This window comes from Gymnogyps californianus, chromosome 3, assembly GCF_018139145.2.
Source record: "Gymnogyps californianus isolate 813 chromosome 3, ASM1813914v2, whole genome shotgun sequence".
NCBI classification, from domain to species: Eukaryota; Metazoa; Chordata; class Aves; order Accipitriformes; family Cathartidae; genus Gymnogyps; species Gymnogyps californianus.
Window position 1 is genome coordinate 75449900 of NC_059473.1, and position 21950 is coordinate 75471849.

Below are 21950 nucleotides of genomic sequence, written 5' to 3' on the forward strand. Positions count from 1 at the left end.
AAATTTAACCTCCAGCAGTTAAGCACCTTTTCTGTGGTCAGTAAAGTGCATGGTGGCTGTGTAAGAGGGCAAAGAGCTCAGGGTTCCTGAGTGTGCTGCACATCAGTAGCATGGGCTGGCACCAAGCTGCAGTTGCAGTTCATACTGTACTTCTGCTGGATTTTATGTTTTGGCAACAAATGGAGAGACGTTTCTTCTCCAGGTCACCAAAGGCAGGAAGGTCAGGACAGTAGGGCGCGGTGTTATCACAGCTCTTTTTTTTGCATAAAGTTTCCCGGCAGACTGAAGAAGACCTAAATCTTTGTGTCTATGCTTATGAATAACACTTCTTTGACCTGAGGAATTTGAAACGTCTGTTACTTTGCTCTCAGGAAGCAAGAAATGGTCAAACGTCCATCCATCTACCACTGACAGTCTGGATTTTAAAAGTCTGTGTTTAAACGCACTGGAAGTCAATTATGTCCTGAGCTGAAAAGCGGATGTAGAAGTCATGTTGGTGCCCTTAGTACTTTCTTGCTGAATGAAACACCAGTAGACTCGTATATCTGTCCAAGGTAAAGAAGATTGTTTTGTAGTTAATGATTTAATAAGCATGATAAGCCATACAATTTGTGCCTGCCCAGAGTGGTTTTAAGCTAGGATGTCCATGGATTCAAACACTTTGTTTATTTACATCCCAATTTGGCAAAGCAGTATTTTTTGTGCAGCAAAAAGTGTGCAAAAAGGAACCAGAAGGTGTCCTTAGAATGGAGTTGTGCTCCTTTCTGTGCTAGAGCTTTGCTGCATAGTTATTTGGGGAGTTTTACTCCAGTCACCAGCTCTGGAGATTTTCAAAGAAGTCACTCACAGCATCAGAGCTCTTCTTCCCAGCTGTATCTACTGTGTTTAACCCCAACTTGAGCCAGGAATGAACATGGCAACACTAACATGATGGCAGGGATCAGTTTTGCTCTCTGTAAAATGGGATAATCTTGTATCTCACAGGCATGTATTAGAACTAAAGTCACTGCAGTGAGCACCAAGTATTTTGGATGACAATACAAAGTCTTAATAATAATTTCTTACAGATTTCTTTCCTAAATATGTTCTATGCTGTCCAAAGCCATCAAGTTGAAGCAGGACTGAACTACTAGCAGCAATAAAATCAATTTCCAGACAGTAAATGTCCAGTAGCATTTTAAAACTCTTCCCAAGAACTATAGCTTTACTAAAGGCACTAGCATATATGTATGCTTTCTGCCTCCCAAAGAAAAAACGTATCTCAGAGACGGGCTGAAAAGATCCTGTTTGCAGATTTTTGAATGCACAAGTATTCATTGGGGAAGGTGGCATCAGTGCAGAGTGATATAATACAGCTCCCTTGGAGAGTGTCATGGTTTAACCCCAGTCAGCAGCCAAGCACCACACAGCCGCTCCCTCACCTCCCCCCCCGCTCCCAGTGGGATGGGGAGGCGAATCAGGAAAGAAGGTAGATCTCGTGGGTTGAGATAAGAACAGTTTAATAACTAAAGTAAAATATGATACTAACAATAATAATAATGAAAGATAATAATAATAGTAATGAAAAAGAATATAACAAAAAAAGAAGAGGGAAAAAAACAGTGATGCACAATGCAATTGCTCACCACCTGCTGACCGATGCCAGAGCCGCGATCTGCCCCTTCCGGCCAATTCCCCCCTGTTTATATACTGAGCATGACGTTCCATGGTATGGAATATCCCTTTGGCTAGTTCAGGTCAGCTGTCCTGGCCATGCTCCCTCCCAGCTTCTTGCACACCTGCTTGCTGGCAGAGCATGGGAAACTGAAAAATCCTGGGCTTAAGATAAGCGCTACTTAGCAACAACCAAAACATCAGCGTGTTATCAACATTATACTCACACTAAATCCAAAACACAGCACTGTACCAGCTCCTAAGAAGAGAGTTAACTCTGTCCCAGCCAAAACCAGGACAGAGAGCTACCTCTAAATATCAGAGGAGACACTATCCAGACAAAGGGAAACATCCCATGATCACACTCTGAACTGGCCAAAATCAACCTAACTCAAATGTAGAAAGAGAATCGCTTGTGGCTATCAGACACCAAGTTTTCCTTTAGATGCATCCACTTTCTCTACCTGAAGATACTGACTGGTGGAACAGACTGTCAGGAGCCTTTGCACTTCTCCAAAGGTACAGGATGTCCAGCAGTTTGGCCAGATCTATGGCATAGCAGTCATAACCTGGACACTTCCACAAAGCACAGCACAGCACACGTGCAACAGGTTTCATCTCCCCGGACTCTGTATGCTCACCTACGCGTGAGCTAGCCCTCCAAGTCCCCCTTCACAGTTAGTAAAGAGCAACAGGCACAGCTGACCTACTTTAGATGCATTTTAGTATAGAAGAAATTAAACCATACAACGGGTGTCTAGCTGGCTTCTTCCCATGTGGATGTCTCCACATTGATGACTCCCAGCCTGCTGTGGTTTGGGCTTCCTACACACGCAGTCCCGCCGCCCAGCTGCGGAGGCTGCTGGCCAGGATGTCCCTGAACTAGCACAGCCACAGCTGTGTTAGCACAGCACTGCACCTGGGGCACAGAGGTCCTTTGGGGTTCAGCCTGGGACTGTCTTCATGGCTGACATAGACATGCCAGGTGAGACCTACTGAATGCTGAAAATTTGGCATGCTTTCTGTGAGCGCTTGGCTGGGGATTGGGTATTTCTGAAAGTGAAGACCCTATTGTAGGTGATAAAGACCAGGAATCTCTTCAGAAAAGAGTCCTGCCTATTGTGAGGAAACCAGAGAAACTGAAATAGCATCAAAAGTACAGTAGAGGACTGCTTTCTCAGACTTGTTTCTCTAATGTTCTTATTTCTAATAAATAATTACATAAATGAAAGTACTGGGAGATATTCAAGCAGGAAAACATCTTTATTTTTAGGAAGAGCAGTAGGTTATTTATCTCAAGTTGGCCTAAGCAAACAATCTTCAAAAAGGCCTCAGAACTGTGGCTGCCAATTCCAAATACTGCTCATAAAAAAAATAAACAAAAGCAAGCATGTTTGGGTTGGGTTTGGAAATGTCCTCAAGGAGCAGAGGGCTGTTGTTTCCATGGCAATGCCATGCACTTCCAGCAGACTGGTCTCTCTTTTAGACACACAGATTTTAAAACGGGTGGAGGAAGTTTAGAGTATTCATTCACCCCTGTATAGCAAAAGATGGAGAGTTTCAGGGATTTAGTATTATGTTGAGTCCTAAACTTCTCTTTGGCTGAACTATTCCTTCCAGAAAAACATTACGCCTTGATGTGAAGCTGTCAAGAAGGGACATTGCTCCACTCAATTTGTCTGATTGTTTTCATCAACACATTAAAAACTCATTTACTCATGTGTCCTAGTTTTACAGGTATCTATGGCTGATATGATGCCTGTTATATCAGAGGAGCAACATCTTTCTATTTTCTTTTCCCTGGGCTCTGAGGCGAAGCTTGATAATGTTCAAGTAGAGTTGGTTTTCTTTTCTTCTTCTTTTCTTTCACTCCATAAGAGACAGTGGGGACTTCTGAGGGTCCCACAGTTCTGAAACTGTTGATCAATCTATGTCAAGTGACAAATACTATTATGCAAATAATTCACAATATGTGTCACAGTTCTCCATAGATGAGATTGAAAGAGAGCCTGTCACACCAGACTTCACAGTTCTCAGACTAAGACTCTCTTAAGTATATGTCTTCTGACAATATTTTACCACCTTTACAGAACAGGTGAGACTGCAGAAAAATGGAAACTCGAATGCACAAAAATCTTTTCAAAATGAAACTATATGTCCAATGAACTTGCTACACCATCAAGATAAAGCAGGTGAACAAGCTGTGGTATGTCAGCTTAGCCAGAGGTAACTATCTATGTATGTTCTTGGCCATCACCAGATGACAGGTAATGAGAATTAACTTAATTCTCTTCCACTGAAGACTAAAAGAGCATGATCAGGAACAGTTACTATGACTTGGCTAGCATACCATAAATTATGCTACAGTCATTTATCTAGCCTCTTAACATATGAAGAAGTAATGTGTGGGGGCTGCCAGAAGCTAAAAAAATGTGCATTTTTGCCTCTTGGCATCAAAAATCAGCCTTCTACACAAAATACAGGTGTTTATGACACAGGATAGAACTTCTTTGTATTTTTGCAGGTAGATTTGGGTTATTAGGTTAATTAAGTTAATTTTCATTTCATCACAAGCCCATGAGTTTATAGGATTCAACTGTGCCCAGGCTGCACTCACTTTTACTATCCTGAACAGACCTTTGAAGTGAGAATCTACTAAGTAATAGCGTAATGTTTGATCTTTGCCCTCATGTCTGAACATCCATGCAGCCCACTGAGGATCCTTCCCAGACCTGGAAGGCAGCACACCTTTTGACTCTCTCTCTAGTAGCAAAGAGCACACTGCTGGCCAGCTACAACCAAGTCTCAGCTGACACTAAACTTAGCAGTGACTTGGCAGCTAATGTGCTGTGACTGCTACTTAAAGTGCTGTTCTTCAGATTCAGTTCCCCAAGCGCACCAGCTGTCTCCTCTTTTACAATGGTCCTGGAGGCAAGCACCATCTTTTTCTTCTGCATTCGTTTTGGAACAAATGTAATGAGATTCCTGGTCCAAGATTGGTAAGCATGAGTATAATGAACATAACAAAGGCTGAAATGTCTTAATGTAGACCATTTAACCCTGAATCCACATCCCTTCATGTAGCGTAGCACTCAAGAGAAAACTCTGGAAATAACAAACACTGGTGTGGATCCAAGGGAGCCTTTTATTGTAGAAGAAAGAGACCCTTTGTGCGTTTATATATTCACAGGAAAGTCACAAGTTCCAGTACTAACTAAAGAAACATGCCATGTTTTCTTACCATTAGATGAGAGAGTCAGTGGCTACGTCTGAATTACTGAATAAAGCAGTGTGGGGACCTCCTAGTCAAGTAGCATAACACAGCCCATGTCCACCTGCTGAAGCTCTCTCCCATGTTTGCCCAGAAAAGAGCAGTCCCATACATACCGCCTTATGGGAACACGTCCTAACAGATGCCATGCTCTGAGCTGTGCCTGGACATTGTCAGGAAAATCACAATCTGTCAAAGAGCAAAATCAAGGCAGAAAATGAACCGTCAGTCAGTATGGATGATCATAAGCCAGTGCCTGAAACCATGCCTTGCCCTTCCTCGGTTGGCTGATGCAGATGTAACCACAGAGAACACTCTGTGCATGTTACCAGCACAGCACTCTTATTTTGGGAAAAGCAAGCCACAAAAGGCAGGATCACAGCAAACATACCTACCCCGGCACCGCTGCACCACTACTGCTAGCTGGCAGCAGGGAAGGAACAGGGACCTGATTCTGCCCTCAGTTATGCAGGCGCAGATCAGGAGCAGCTGCAATGAAATCGGTGGAACTGCTTCAATATAGCATGGGAGTAAACTCATACCCTGTCTGTGTGGATTGTCTTCCATCTTCAGTTCCATCTTGCACCCACACCAGCAGAAGGGTCTGAAGAAAAAGAATATGACTACAGGCTCCACAGCACTTTCAGCACTGCAGCTGGTTCTTGTTTTTAAGAAATATAATAATTGAATCCAGATGCAAGGGGGGAAAAAATAAATGCACCATGGGTGTAAAAAATTTTCAAGAGCTCAGCAAGATCCACATTAGATTGGACTTTTCAGCTTGAACTGGAACAAATATTGTCCCTCGGGCAAAAAAAAATCTAATAATTGTGAAGACATAATTGCTAATGCAGACCTAGCATTTTGGCCTACTAATTGTCTTCACCATTCAGAAACAGTGGACGGAAATGTTCCTCACTCAATTACCTACATAACGATTTTTCAGGGAGGGTATTTCCATTTTGTTCCAGACCTGTTTGCACTTTGTGTGCAATCATTTTGTGCTCCCAGAACATTCGGCCATTTGAATCCCTCAATTAGCTCAACACTCTGACACTTCTTTTTATAAATATGATGTTGGCTCATGCCCTGGAACAACTAACCGATCACTCCATTATCACTGGTAGGGCAAGGAGCAACAAAAATATATCAAAATAATTGAGAATGCCTGAGAAAACTTCTGAACCCAAAGGAAACAATCTGGATCCCATTTTCCCCTCATTCCCACTCCCTCATAGCATTGATTGTCAATACCTCATTTCTGGTTTACATTGATGCAACCTATGGTTTAAAATACTGTATTAAAATAGTGAGCATCAGCACCTTCCAAGTTTTTGTGATGAATTGAATAATGTGGGGAAAAAATGTTGCCGAAAAATACCCAGGTGACTTAGGACCCTGCATCTCATTTTCAAGAGGGGCTCTGACAGTGAGAATAGCAGAGGTACCCAAAACTGAGGCAGATGTCTTGAGGAACTGAGAAGTGTGTCTGCTCAGAGTAGGGGGTAAACTGGTTCCCAGTGGACTTCAGCAAAGACTGTACAACCCTGCCCGTACAGCTGGAACCAGTGACATTGCACTGAACTGCATCTAACTTGTTACTGCTGGATGAGTGGACTAGATGAAAGCTCACTCATGGCTGCAATGCAGCCATACCCTTAGTTGAAGTATAAAGGAGATGATCTTTATGGCTGACTGAAGGATTTGCATAGACACCTTTGCACACACTCATATTTCCATTGTCCATATTCACCATCATAAGTAAAAAATGATTCTGCTTAGACCTGCCAAACCAAGAAAGCTTTTGGGCAGACAATAATGGACTAGCTAGGACCACCCACCAGTTGAGGGGCATCAGAGAATATAACATGCCTTAGATCTGTATGGGTGGAGAGAAATGTTGCTATGACAGACACTGGGATAAGAATCTGTTTTCAATTGAGAAACCAGCTATCTCCCTTCCACAGTGTGTGACATAATCATTCAGCTGAAATCCTTAGTCTGGTGGGAGCCAGTCCTACAGCTCTGTGTTAAGACTAAACAACTGAAAGAAACAAGCAGTACAAATAGATAGTATTTCTGCCGTCCCAAAGTGGCTACGGTATGAAGGCTTTTCCTCCTAGGAGCTATTATCTAAGAAAGCGTTTCCAAAGCAAACCAGATGAAATATTGTGTGTAAGAATGGTAAACGCAACTGAGTTTTCCATTTATGTTCATCTCAGCTTCTCAGAGCTCTCTGGGATAAGATTGGATTAATGATTCATTTGTAAACCTCATTTTTAAAGCTTGTTGTTAGTCATCTCGTAAGATACATTATTTTCTAAACAAGCAGCTTATCTGGCTGGATAGAAGTATCTACCCACCCTTGAGAATGGAAGCTAACATGCAGATGAATCTCGAGATTGCTGGCTCTTGCTAGCCAGTGCTCCACAGCTGTAACTAGAGCACCGTGCAGACGTACAAGTTCAGGTCCCAGAAGCAATACGGCCATAGCACTGTGCCAGGGTTAAGTAGCCACAGCCACCAGCAGGGCTACTTAGCAATACTACTCACAGGCTAGTTTTTGCAGCTAGTGGAGGTGCTGCATTTGACATTGTAGACCTGCTGTTCATGTCATACCTTACAGTGGGCATGAGAAGCGATGGTTAGCTCAGTGCAGAAAAGAAATCATCCTTTATTTCAGGGCAACCCAGGAAAATGAGGAAGAGGGAGATACAAAGGAAATCTAATCCTAATTAGATCAGCACAATATAATAAGAAGCCTCATAGCTCATACAAATGCAAGAAGGATCATACCCTTCTGATTCGCTTGAACTTCCCACTTTTCCCACCTTTTGCAAGGGTAAGTGACCTCAAGTGCCACAGAATACACAAAGTGCTATAAAGGCAGCCACAAAAAATATTCCAGGAGAGCCTGGCATATCTCAGGCTCTGACAGCCACCTCAGGGACAGTGTTTGTAAATGCTAGCAGAAACAGGGTGTGGTAAATAATTTCTGGAGATCTAAATGACCTGCTAGGGCCTTCACATCAGCTCTGCAACAACATTGCAAGAGTTAGGCAACGGTAAGAGATTTAGGGTCCAAAAATTAATGAGTCTGCATGGATCTAATACAATACATGTGACACAGGGAGACTGCACAGGGTGAGCAGGTGCTGCCTGAGTAACAGAGGTTGCTCCTGAGGTCAGCCTGTGTGTGTCTCACCAGCTCTGCATAATGAGGTGGAAGTTCCTCAGTGGAGAACAAGAATTTACACATAACATATCAAACGAAAGCTATCCTCTTTCATTTTCTTTTTATTTTCCAGTCTTAGAGGGGCATCTTAATAGCTTTGTATGTGTTTCTGATTCCTTATATTGTTGCTCTAATTAGTATTTAAAAGAAGGTCATTTAGATACTTACAATCTTCTGTTTACTTTTGGTAAGCTTTGGTAAGTTATCAAAAGTACTAAATTATATACACCAGGCACAGCCACATGTTTAAGACATAACAAGAAAATTTTACCTTTCATGCAATCTCCCCCCATTTATTTGTTATGTCACATGAAGAATGACTGAAGAACTGTTGTATCTCCCAGTGACTGATTACCTCCTGGAATGACAACAGGTTATCGCTGACACATCTCACCAGCCTCACAGACAGACAGACAGCCCTGCTTTGGTAGCCTCTCACAGCAGCCAGCCAGCTTTCATTCAGAAGGGCATTGATCTTTGTAGATATGTTTCTGTCTCCTCTAGGCTCTTCATCCAAAGCTCATCAAAGCTTTGATGTAAAGTAAACTTTCTAAAGCTTTTCAAGTAAAAGCTATTCCTTTCCTATAAATACACCTTCTTTACTGAATAAGGATCATAATTTCTAGTTAATTCATCCTCTAGTACAAAATGCAGTAAGAATCTGCCAGCTCCTCACCCGCAGGCAGGCACCCACTGCTGGCCAGGGGCAGGACACAGGCAGAAATGCTGACAGCTTAAATACCGTAAGGCAAAAAAGCAAGCACCAGGGCAGGGAGTGAAAGAACAGACTCAAGTTCAGCAGCGTGTGTGTGGTCTGCTATGATGGGGTTGTTCAGTGTGCTCTGGGGAGACCTGATGGTTGTAAGTCTTGCTTTTCCCTGCCTCTCAGCCAAATCTAACTCTCCGAATACGTATGCATAGGAAATACTTTATTTTTATTTTTTTCATTGCAGGGGTGCCAAGAAGGATTTTACCGTACCAGCTCAGGAAAATGCTCTCCTTGCAACTGTAATGGTAATGCAAACAGATGCCTTGATGGATCTGGAATCTGTGTGGTAAGGAATTCCTGTCCTCTCTGCTGGTCCCTCACTGAATAACAGTACCTTTTTTTTTAATGATAACATGAACCCTTTCACCTTCTTTCACTCTTGCATGAAGCTTCACATGAAGGAAATATTTCCGAGGCAAACCCAAGAAACCACGATCTGACTCTTCTATTAACACCAATGCTCAATTTCAATATACAGCAAAAGCAGTGTCTGTACCACAGGAGCTTTTTGCTGAAGAGCAATCATAAGTAGGGCCAAGATCAAGACATTAATAAGATTATCCTGGCCAAATTACATTCTCACTTACTTAAATTATCTCTGCAAATTCAAAACACTTCCTGTGTGCAGTATTTGTGAGAGTCAGTATGCTGGGGAAAATTTTTAGTCCATCAGAAATATGGAAAAAGTTTTGTATACCTCCGGAGAAAAAATGTATAAATTCAAACACGTTTCATTCTCCCCTTTATGAATACAGTGCTGTATATCATATAAACAATTTACAATGGTGAGTAACCCCTGTGAGTGTATATACATGTGTTATCCATAGTAATTCTGCTGCATGGCAGCCTCCTGCTGTGAAGGAACAACATGAGGAGGTTGAAATAATACACCAAGGGAAGAGCATGTTGAACTCGCAGGTAGTATTACAATTTCCCGTATGTTCGATCTCACTCAGTATCAGCTCATACAGAAAGCTGTTAGTATTAGTAGCTGATCACTTGTAGCTCCAGAGCAAAAATCAGTCCAGTGAAACTAACCCCAATTACTAGTGGGCAATCAGAGCAGTAATATGCTAAATACAGGATGCAAGTTAATAGTGTAATGTATCTAAACCACATAGCAAGAGCGAGGCACTAGTGTACTCTTTACAGGCTTGTAAAGCAGGAGTAGAGCCCAGAGCTCCTTGCTCTGCCATGTGTTACTTTTGACAACTCATAAACCTTTACCCTCAGTTTGTCTCTTCATAAAATAGCCTGATAAAATTCACATACTTTGCATCGTTGCAGCCTCTATCAAGTTTTCAGTTATACAAATACATAGAGCCATGTTCCATGGCATAATTCCTACGATTTTTATTTCTGTGGGAGGAAGACAGTGCAGCTGTTCAGCCCAGGAACAATTATTACGGCCTGGCCACCGTAGTGTGCTTAGGATTGGCTGGTTTCTGCAGAACACATATTGGCTTATTTTATATTTTTTATAGTTTTAATATTAAATTTTTAAAAGTGGTGTTACACTGCCAGGCATTCCCAGCTATTCTCTTTCACATGCACACAGCTTTTGCTCATGGGGTGATTGTCCCCTTAGCATCAAGTGGCAATGATGACAAGAGGAAACTTCCGATGGAAGACTTGGGAACAAGAGAGAGAGCGTGACAAATATCTGCTTCTGATGACTCTGGTGACCAGAGAGTTTCTGGAGTAGAATATGTGAGGTAGGGAAGTGATTATATCCTCAGTTTACAAACACAACAGAAGACTTGTTTCCTATCTTCTACAAAAATAAGGCCAATGTCAAGGGTTCAGGGAAAAAAGAAAAAAACAAAACCAAAGTTACTGTATCAGCAGGAAATAATCTGAAAGTATATATGCATTCCTGACTGGTGTTTCTCTGGGATACTAAACTCTCAGAACTGGCCGGGTAGTAAAGAACAAAACTAAGAGCTAAACCCCCGTTTACTACTTGAGTTCAAATAAGCCATTTGATGGCTTATCTGAACGATTTAAGAAGCCATCAAGCTCAGGCCATTTACTTCTGAATAAAGAGGAACAGCGAAAAGGCTTAAGTGAAATAAGAGTGAAAGGGAGAGGGGAAGAGCATGGTGCAAGGAAAGAGCAGAATGAAAAGGGGGGTTGAAGGTTTGGTAGCATAAAACAGAACCAGAGATGCCCATGGGGACTGCAGTAACAGGACTTTCCTGAGGATTTGGAAATTTCCAGGGAAGATTGGAAGACTGATGAAATTAGTAAACTGCAAAATGTGACTGAGAAAGCCTGGGAGAAGAAAAGCTTAGAGAAAGAAAGACATAACTTGAACTACAGCAGGAAGCAGCATGGTAGATGAATGAATGCAAGTAATTTGGGAAAAGGAGACTCGATGGTTGATAATGTGATTTGTATTAGAATCAGTGGACAAGGCAACCTTCCCTAAGGACCGTTCTGGAGAAGCACAGGAACAGATCTGGCCAAAGCCTGCTAGGGCTGAGGCTGGGGCAGAAAGGAGTACCTATATGGCTGGGAGTTTCAGTGAAGAGATAGGACCACATAGTATGGGGAGCTCACTATTTTCTCGGTCCTCAAATTTTCAGGGAAATTACTCCAATAATTCTTGCAGTGGTAACCACCACACCTGGTAGTAAGACATAAGACTTTACGCATTTAGCTAGTCTTTAATACGCTGTTAAAAAAAAAAAAAAGGAGATTCTGTATTTATCCTATATTATTATTGTTGTCATCCTCCGTTTCTATCAGTATAAACCTGCTATCTCCCTGCTTCTGACACGCAACAGTGTTCTAAAGTTTCATCACTTATGGACTCTCCACTGGCACCACGTTACTCTAACTATGAGTCACAGATGTTACGGAATGTCCTTAGCAGAAGATCTTTAGAAGAACTGGTTTTCCTCAAAGTTAAAAGTTTCTATGTCTGCATGTTTATTCACACAATGGAATGATTTAAACATGAAAAAAAAACCAAACCATTTTTAAAGTTAACTCTGCTAACAATGACAGAAGACAACATGAAAGTAATAATAACGCTGTGTTCAGTTGGTAGATAATTATTTTTTATAGTTTAAGTAATAACTAAGCTATAAGAACTGAATAAATGAACAAGGCAGTATGGAAATGAAAAAGTACTCTGCTTCAAAAGGGATGAAATATAAGGGTCAGACTCCATACAATGTTCTAAGACCATCATATTATGCAAATGTCCCAAACAAATTTGGCTAATGTAGTTCCCACAGCATACAAATTAATGAAATTTTCATTAGCCTCTGCCCTGTATTTGAAATAAAACAAAATTAAACCCCTGTTAACCATGCCTTAGGGTAAAGTACTCACATCTTTGGTTTCTGCTGACATAAGTATCTATCTTAGGGTTCTGTTTCAAAACTTCTCTCAGCTTATTCATGGAGTGTAAATCAAATCCACGAGTCTTTAAAAGCTTATTGAATGACACAATCAATGAATCAACAGTCTCATCAGGTAACCAGACAGAAGAAATTATCGCAGACAGAGCCTTTCTTGCATAGATGTCCACATAAAACTGGTGCAGAAATCAATCATGTGGTCCTGTGATTAAAACTGAAGAGCCACTCAGTCCATTTTGTGAGTATAGAAAATCACCCAAGTGTTAGAAGAGCAGCCAGCACAGTGTAAGCTCCATTTACGATATAATACAATAGAGATGTCAAATAATGCTTCATTTCAAAGACATTATCTGGTGATGCGTGTAAGGCAAGTAGAGGAAGAAACACCAATTCTTTGTACTGATTTTAAACTTTGGACTTTGAACGTAACTTTCTCAATCCTAGCTAAGAGAAGAAAAGGAAGTCATTTGTAGGACCCTCTAGCTTTTGATTTTGGAAACATGCATGTGTGTGATGTTAACTGGGTGAAACTGTAACAGCTGCAAGGGGCAGTCTGCAGAGTGATGTGCATTTCTCCTGCATAAAGCCCATCGGATTTTGCTGCCAGTAAGGTATAAATATATGAAGGGTATGTTTTGCCTCCTTCACCATCCCCCAGACCCTACCCCACCAGCAACCTACAGCTGAGCTATTTCTTTACAGCACTTCCACTGAGGGTTCAACATTTGAAAATTCAGACATGGGAGTGGGCTTCAAATGACTTGACAGCTGAGTAGAACATCAGAGTGGCCGTGATGGTCAACTCTGAAATGAGTGGCATATGGAGGTGAAACAGCTTGTCTAAAGCAATGAGTTCTCATATCATATGCAAGTAGTATAACGGGCAGGGCTTCACCATACTAAAAATATGGATTGCATACACTAGGGAAGGAAGTCGCTTGAGGTGACTGCAATGTACTACAGCAATGACTGCAGTAGTAGTAAGAACTACAGTAGTAACTGTAAAGAAGAACACAGTAAAATGGATTGAAAGGTTGAAAGGATTTAAAAATTACCAACCTGGATATCCAGACAAAATTTTTGTTGGACCGAGTTATCAGTGTCCTTTCTGAGGTTTCTACTGTTAATGGAGGTTAGATCTTCATCAATGCATGAAAACACATAAAGCAGAAGTAAGGCTGGAGAGAGCACTATAGCAGAAGGTGAAGGGTAAATTTGTTGGTGTCTACATAAAAATCTCTAAGAAGTGCTTTGTTATCATCTCAGTTCCATATATTTGATCAGTATGCATATAAGGCATCCAAAGATTACTCATAAATAAATAAATAAGCCAATAAAGATGACCTTTTTGGAAGAAGAAAGACCAAAGGATCATAACAGTGGAGAGGATAAATTCTCTGGTATCCTTTCCAGCCTTTTATGGAATTTTTTACAATAGAGCGTATTGTCGTGTAAGTGATTTGTGTTTAAGCGTTTGGGTTTACAGCTGAGTGGAAAGGTTGGAACGGATTTGGCAGTTCTGCCCGAGAGGATAATATGTTCCACATGATTGCCAAGGCAGGTCTGGAGAATCGCCAGTGAATCTACAACCATCCATCAAGCACTAGCAAAAAGCAGCAGGGAGCTAGCAAAACTCTCTAGCTTATTAGGTACTTCTGGCTTCACGAAGAGCCTTGCAGCTTACAGCTCACTGTTTCTTTCTGTAAAGACGGACTACATCTATCTATAGTGACCTCGGTGATACATGTTTGGAAAACTAACCAGAACTACAAGAGTCTGGTGCTGAAATGCAGCCCTTCTCTTCTCCAGAGCGCTTTAGTATGCAGTAGTTGTCAAAAGCATTAGTGTTAATAGATTAATTTTCTCAGATATAGATATTTCCTTCCTCTTAGCTATGTTTAAACTTAGTATTCGTTGTCCTAACTGGTTTACTATTGAAAACTTGCAACAGTGACGCCCAACATGCGACCACTTTGTTTCCGTTCCCCGCGCAGCCTGTATAAGAGGCACATCAGAAGTCAGGCCAAGACTGCAAGGAAGGGCTGCCATTGCTCTCAACGCCTGCTCAGCTGCATTTCCCACAGTTAGCTAAGACAAGTGATGGATTGAGAAAGTAGAGGACCTGGTGGTTTTGGCAAGACATCAGGTCCCACTTCACTCATTAATACAGGACAACTTCTACAAACCAAAACTTCAGCATAGAGGGGGTATGTTGACCCAAACTGGATCAGGAACTGAGTTGTGTTGCTATTCTCATTATTTCAGGTTAACAGTTGTCTTTACTGCAGTAAAAATTGCACAATACTTAGTGTTTCCTTTTAGTGCCTCATCTCCTTCTTCCATAAGAAATTCTGAAAACTAACACTGCATCTCATCCACAGTGGCTGGAGAGAGAAGGCTTGAAATCAAAAACCTCAAAGATGAAAAAGATAAAACATGTACATCTCCTGGCTTTCAAATCATTATGCTGAAGTACTCTTTTTACTATTATTATTTTGGGACAGCAGTGAGTTCTGGCGTGCTGGCATGGGCAATGCTAGGCAGTTCTGTAACCTCAGATATGAGGGCATCTCCCAAATTTAGGGAAGTCTAAATCTACACCCAGATATTATACCTCAGGCCAGCATCCACTGGCCCAGCAATAAATACAGACAGACTGTACAGCAATGTAAACCACTTGCATCTCTTTACCTATATAATTTACTTATCCTTGTGCAATCTTTCTGCATTAACTGTTGTTATAAGACTGTCTCTCAGAAGAACAAGAAATAAGGGAAAAAAAACCCAAAACCCAACAGTTCCTGCTATATTGTAACAATGACTGTTTTCAGCTGCAAAGTAATATTCAGAATTCCTAACCAGGATTTGAGGGCACTTCCAGATTTCACAAGTAATATTTAAGACCCTAGGATTTGGGGGGATTTTTTGTTGTACTAACTTCACCAGAGGCAAGGCCGAGTATTAACTTTTGGTTGCCCCTGGAGAGTCTCCATACCATCCAGCATTAGGTGCCTAACACAGGTGCTCTGCACCACTCTGTGGCAGATCCTGTCTTTCTTTAACTTTAGAGGCTACACAGAAAACCAGTCTGCTATCTGTTTCCTATGGAGGCGGTCCAGCCTGCCTAAATTGCACTAAGTGTTAGCCATTTGATGAAATGATTTCCCTAAAACTGCCTAAATGGCACATTTAATGAAGCTGGTGCCTTTGAAGACCATTAGAAGGAGCTCTTCTCTCTTAAGTTCAGGTTCCTAAATTAAGGTGGGGCAGATTCCCACCTCTCAGACTTTCAGTTATATTCATTTACAGAAAAGCGTGTCTGTCGTGTGCTGGGAAACTTGTCCTAGTACCATTACCTGAAGAGAATCAACAAACTTTTCATTATTATTTCTGCACGAGTGTATTTACTGAGCAGAACTGCATCACATGAAGTGCTCTATGGTCTCAGAACAGCGGTTCCAGCTTTACTTTCCAAGCAAATTAGTTCAGCAGCTCAGTGCTGACAATCATTCCCAAGTCACACCCCCCACCCCCGCCCATAGCACCTTTTCATGTGCTTTTCATGTGTGTAAAGTGTAGATATTTACAGTAAGGGCCAGGTAGAAATGCTCGCCCTGATTGATGGTACTCAGTGAGAGCAGAGTAGTAGGACCAGCTAAGGTATTTTCTAACAGGACAATACACTCCAGCCACTCTGTCATCTGACTAGCTGCTGGTGGTGTCCTGATGGATCAATGATTATATGCTGTAGCCTCGTATAGAAGCTTTTAGAAGCCAGGCTGCTATTATATTGGATTACTTCCTCTGAAGCTGAAGTGTCCATGAGGAAGGGACACCTCTGCTTTGACACTTGCTTTATGAAAATAAAGGTTGTATTGACATGGGCATATGGAAAGAATTGAGCTTAGAATTTTAACTTCCTGTAATTTGAAACAGTTTACAAAAAGCAGAGTATTATAAAGCCTAGTTGCGATACTTCTAACTGCATGGTTATACCTGTTTTTGTGACCTTTACCATGTCTCACTCTGTTCTGTACAAAGACAGGCAGCAATTTTCTGCTAAACTTCAGTGTCTGATGTCCTAAGATACATATCACTGCATATTTTCTAGAGATTTTTACTTCAGTCTTCCTTGTTTTTCAAAGGAATCCAAAACAAAAACTATATACTGAGTTTCTTTATTTGAAGAAGTAGACACCAATATCAGTAAACATATTTCTACAATTTCGTGAGTACTTTTGAAAGAACCACTGAGACAGGGAATGTCGTGAGAAATCCCATACATAGTCCAATTTATAACATCAACCATAAATGATGCCTTTCATTCTAAAGCATGTATGACTACCGAGACCAACCAAGCGCAAGTGGCCCTTGCAACTCTTACAGCAAAGCACTTCTTTAAAATCCAATTTCACAAAAATCTCCATAAATGGAATTCCATTTTTTTCCTCATCATTACTTCTCTGTCAAAAGTGATCCATTTAGAAGGAAAACACTTTTCTCAAACTACCAAGCCAGCGCCACCCAGCGCTGAGAACCACCCATGAGCTGCAGGGAGGGTGTCCTCCCTGCCTTGAGATGTCTCCCAGGCTTATTGCAGTCAGCAGTTTTGTTGGAGATGCAAGCTAATGGAACACAAAATAGAAGGACACTTTTTTAATAACCGTAAAAATAGGATTCTAAATACCCACAGGAGTTCTGACTTGTTAAATAAGATAAAGCCACTTTTACATAATCACTAACCAGAGAAAAACTACAAAAGTGCCTCAAGCACTCAGCTAACAGGGTCTTTGGGGTAAAAGGGCCTTTTAGCAGTTCCCTTCAGTTTAGAAGATGAAAAACACTGCACATTTAAGGAGCAACATTTGCTGCCCTGCTCTCTTCATCACAATAGTATCTGAGCTTTGGAAACCAATAACAGATTTCTTCTGATAATACTCATGTGTTGTTTGGAGAGCTGAGGACAAGAGAGGTGAAGTGAATTGCTCAGAGCACAAAGAAAGAGTGCGATGAAGGCTACAACTGAACGCAGCCCACCTGAGGCTTCCACCAGTGCTTCAGATACAGGACTGCTCTTTCTCTTTGAGCGCTCAGTGCCCACGCTCTCATCTCTCTCTTGTGGTACATTAACATCACTTTTTCATTGAATAATGACAAATGCAAACTATTTTTAAAACTGTATTAGCCTTCCAGTGCCTTCTGGCTCACACTGTGCACCTCGCAGTTAGTGCACTCTCGCCAAAAAGAGGAGTGCGAGATCTGGACATCTCCCCAGCAGCTGCCTGCCACTCTGCCCTCATTTGCTCTCCGTTCCTCTGCTCTCACCAAGTTTCTTTCCTCCTCCTCCTCTTCCTCCTAGCCAAGCTTTCTGTATTCTCTCATGAATAGAAGCATGACCAGCAGGTCGAGGGAGGTGATTCTCCCCTTCTACTCCGCTCTGGTGAGACCCCACCTGGAGTACTGATCCAGCTCTGGGGCTCCCAACATAAGAAGGACATGGACCTGTTGGAATGAGTCCAGGGGAGAGCCATCAAGATGATCAGAGGGCTGGAGCACCCCTCTTATGAAGACAGGCTGAGAGAGTTGGGGCTGTTCAGCCTGGAGAAGAGAAGGCTCCGGGAAGACCTTATAGCAGCCTTCCAGTACCTAAAGGGGGCCTATAAGAAAGCCGGAGAGGGACTTTTTACAAGGGCATGTAGTGATAGGACAAGGGGTAATGGCTTTAAACTGAGAGAGGACAGATTTAGATTAGATGCAAGGAAGAAATTCTTCAGTGTGAGGGTGGTGAGACACTGGAACATGTTGCCCAGAGAGGGTGTGGATGCCCCCTCCCTGGAAGTGTTCAAGGTCAAGTTGGATGGGGCTTTGAGCAACCTGGTCTAGTGGAAGATGTCCCTGCCCATGGCAGGGGGGTTGGAACCAGATGATCTTTAAGGTCCCTTCCAACCCAAACCATTCTATGATTCTATGATTTTAGAGCCTTTTAGTTAAAATAAACTTCTGGTTTTCTGTATACTAAATACTCTCTTCTTTCCAGCACATATTACTATGAAAAATCACCTTTAGCACTACAACTATTGGTGTCTAATCTATTTAAAGATCCATGGAAGAAGAAATTGACTTTTTCCTTTCCTTATCATATTCTACTTGCTGTAGAGGTCTCTGGCCAAATCATGGACTTGTAGAAATAAATAATTGCTGGGCAATGGGTTCTGTATGATTATAAAACATGCAGCAAGCAAGTCTTCTAGAATCAAAAAGAGTCTGAGCTAAACTAGTGAGTCCTAACTGGGGAGCTTTAGTGGGATTCAAATAAGGAAGATGATTGGCTAAAAAAAATCAGATGTGTTTTCACAAGGGTGAGTGCCCTTTACTAAAATGACACTTTTTAATGCAGATTGATGGTATCTGGATGCAGACTTGGGGGGGGGGGGGAAACATCGATGTTGCCACGACAAAATTCTGCCACTAAATCAACATTACAATACTCGGATAAAAAACTCATTTAGCAATGCCTGTGCAAGTGAAACCTGACTATTTGTTTTCATTAAATGTTTTCCTTAATTGCATTCCTCTCTCCTCATACTCTTTTCTTCAAAGAACACACCATGTTTGGAGTAGAAAGCGAGCTTCAAATCTGTAGGGACTGGCTCAGATGAAAAATCGGTAAGCTGAGCTCACCCACCCCCAGCCTGGTGCTGCTGAAGGAGCTCCAACCACAGAGAGGCCAAGGTGCCCCTTGCCCCATGCTGGGGAGCTCCCTCCCGCTGCAAGCACTCCTGAAATCCCACACCCGTCTTCCCTGTTATTCCAGGGATTGCCAGCTGCTGACAGCACAGCGGCTTCTGTGATGGGATTAAATGACTGCTGGAGAATAAACTGGGGCACCGCGGTCATTTCCTAGCACCCGTGCCAACTCTGAATGTAGCACAAGAGGTCCCCTGCAGGGCCCGACCAAAGGTCTCTGCAGCCCATATTGGGTCTCCAGTGGTGGCAACAGGAGACGTTGTTTGGGGAGGGCACCTAGCCTGGACCATTTCTGAAGTCTCTGCTTCTTACTCCACCAGCATCCACAATTGCTGTATTAGGGCATGTTAGAGGGTACATACCTCACGAGTCCTTTTAATATCCATTTATGAATCTGTTGCCCATGAATTTCTCCAGGAAACCTCTTTTTGTCCCTGCAAATACTGTCACCTCCTGGCAGCAAGTTGCAGAAGTTTCTTACCTTCTGGGTAGAGAAGTACCTTTTCAAGTCAGTGCCCCTCAGCTCTTGTATTGCAGGATTTGGGTGAACTATTGTCCTGCATTCAGCTTATTTACCACCTTTGTAATTTTACATAACCCAAACACACCCTCCTGTCAGCCTTTCTCTCTGTCCTGTGTTCGGCTAGGATAGAGTTAATTCTCACAAGAAGCTGGGAGGGGACACAGCCAGGATAGCTGACCTGAACTAGCCAAGGGGATATTCGATACCATATGACGTCATGCTCAGTATATAAACTCGGGGAGCTGGCCAGGGGTGTGGGAGGAGGGATCACGGCTCGGGAACAGGCTGAGCACAGGGTTCCGTGTGGTGAGCAATTGCATTGTGCATCACTTGCTTTACATATTCTTTTATAAGTATTATTGCTATGATTATTATTATTATTATTCTCCTTGTGTTGTCCTATTAAACTGTCCTTGTCTCAACCCATGAGTTTTTACCTTTTTCTTCCAATTCTCCTCCCCTTCCCACCAGGGCAGGGAGGAGTGAGTGAGCAGCCACGTGGTGCTTAGTTGCCAGCTAAGCCTAAATCACGACACTCTCCCAGCTGAGCAGCCCTAACATTTTTGGTCTCTGTAAGACATTGGTGAATAACAAACAAAACTGGTCTAAGCACCAAGGCCTAGGTGATGCGAATAGTGACTCTTCCCCACTCTGAAAAGTGACTCTTACATCCTACCCTTCGCTTCCTAGCCTTTATCAGCTTTCAGTTCCTAAAAGAAACTTTCTTCAAGTCCCCTGACAACTTAGTTGGCTTTTTTGAAAGTCCAGATATGTTATGTCCTCTAGTTCCCCTTCATACACTTGCTTACTTGCACCATTATACAGCAGGTTAGTGAAGCAGGAGTTCCTGAATCAGATGATGCTTAGTCATGTACTCAGAGATCTTCTTCTTTATTATAGACACTGTCATCTTACCAGGGACGGAAATCATATCCATCAGTCTGCAGTTTCCATGATCCGCTGTTTGTAGGTCAGAAGAGGAAAGAATCAAGCACACTAACCCAAAACCACAGCAAATATGCACTGGCTGAGTAGTTCTCCATGTATTTCTGCCATGGAGCTGACTCCTTGCTGCCTCAAGCCTTGCATAGCTGTTTGCATCTGTACTGTATCAGTACAAAGTGGTGTAACTGGAGAGTTCTGATTCAGGGACATTGCAAAACTCATTGCACAGTTGCAAGAAAGCAAAGCACTTCTGCACCCTTCCTACTTTTTTAAAGTAATTCGGTGAGACAGCTAGAATTTGGAGGGTTGTGGTTTTTTGACGACAACTTCTGGGTATTTTGCTGAAGTGGAAAGGGGGACAGGAGTCTGCAGGAGTCTTGCAGCATGCAGGAGCACTGTTCATGAACTCTGCACCAGTCGCCCACCGCCTTGCCATGTGCCTAGGGGAAAGCCCACATAACCTGTGGCATCTAGATGTGTCCATTTGTTAACCAAAAGACATAACAATGCTTACTTAAGCTTGCAGGACTTACAAATTCTGTTTAGAATTGTTTACAGCAAACCTTGACATTTTTTTGTGATTGAAAATATTATCTGAGAGGCATAATTTTGTACCTAGCATCATGAAATATTTTGGAACAAACATTCTGTATGAATTACCACAGCTTGATTTACTTCCATGGAGCCCAAAAATATCAGCTGGTGGCTGATTTGCATCTTCATGAGGAAGCATATTTCCTCACAATCATTAAACTATGGAGATGAAACATGCTTATAAAGTGAGTGACATTTTGCACAGTTGCTCTGTGTTTTATAGAAAGGTCACCTATAGAAGACTCCTGCTTCTTCCCTCCATTAAGTGGACCTCCTTTAAGGCTGAGAACAAGGCGTAGTGATAACACATCCCTTCATGCTGTAACACTTTTCATCTCAGGAGAAAAACATCAGAGCCACTGATGTATTAGCCACCATTTTCAGGCAGATTCCCCCGATGCTCTTTTCCAGTCACCAAATCCAAGAAGCAGCCTCGCTGAAACCTGTATCTAGGCTGAAACCTGTTGATAGTATTTACCAGCAGATATTTTTCATTTTGTTTTGGTGTCAGTAAAAGGGATTTTTTTCCTGCTGGCACATGGAATTCAAAACAGGGCTGCCAGCTACACCTGAGTACATCTGACATCTCTGACGACAGGCAGTGCTGCTTCTGCTCCAGCACCTGGCAGGCACATATGTCTGGTTTGTCCTGTACCGCACCTTGCCAACACTTGCTGGCTGGCCAATGTAATCATTTATAGCATTTTTATTTGAAGCAGTGCTAGCTGGTTTGGCTGCATCTGTCAATGCCTTGAAGGGTCGGGGTCTGGCATCAGCCCCTATTCTGCTTGGCCGGGTCTTCAGCTAAATGATTTCTTTCTGAATTAGGCAGCACCTCCGTT

The 21950-nt window shown here is 42.2% G+C and overlaps 1 protein-coding gene across 1 annotated transcript in view; it reads left to right on the forward strand.

The window, feature by feature from the left end:
• The window catches only part of LAMA4 (laminin subunit alpha 4), a 107125-nt gene that overhangs the window by 15000 nt on the left and 70175 nt on the right, over window positions 1-21950 (forward strand). The window contains exon 2 of the mRNA XM_050893683.1: window positions 9113-9214. Coding sequence (XP_050749640.1) covers window positions 9113-9214 — 102 coding nt within the window. The remainder of the gene's footprint in view (window positions 1-9112; window positions 9215-21950) is intronic.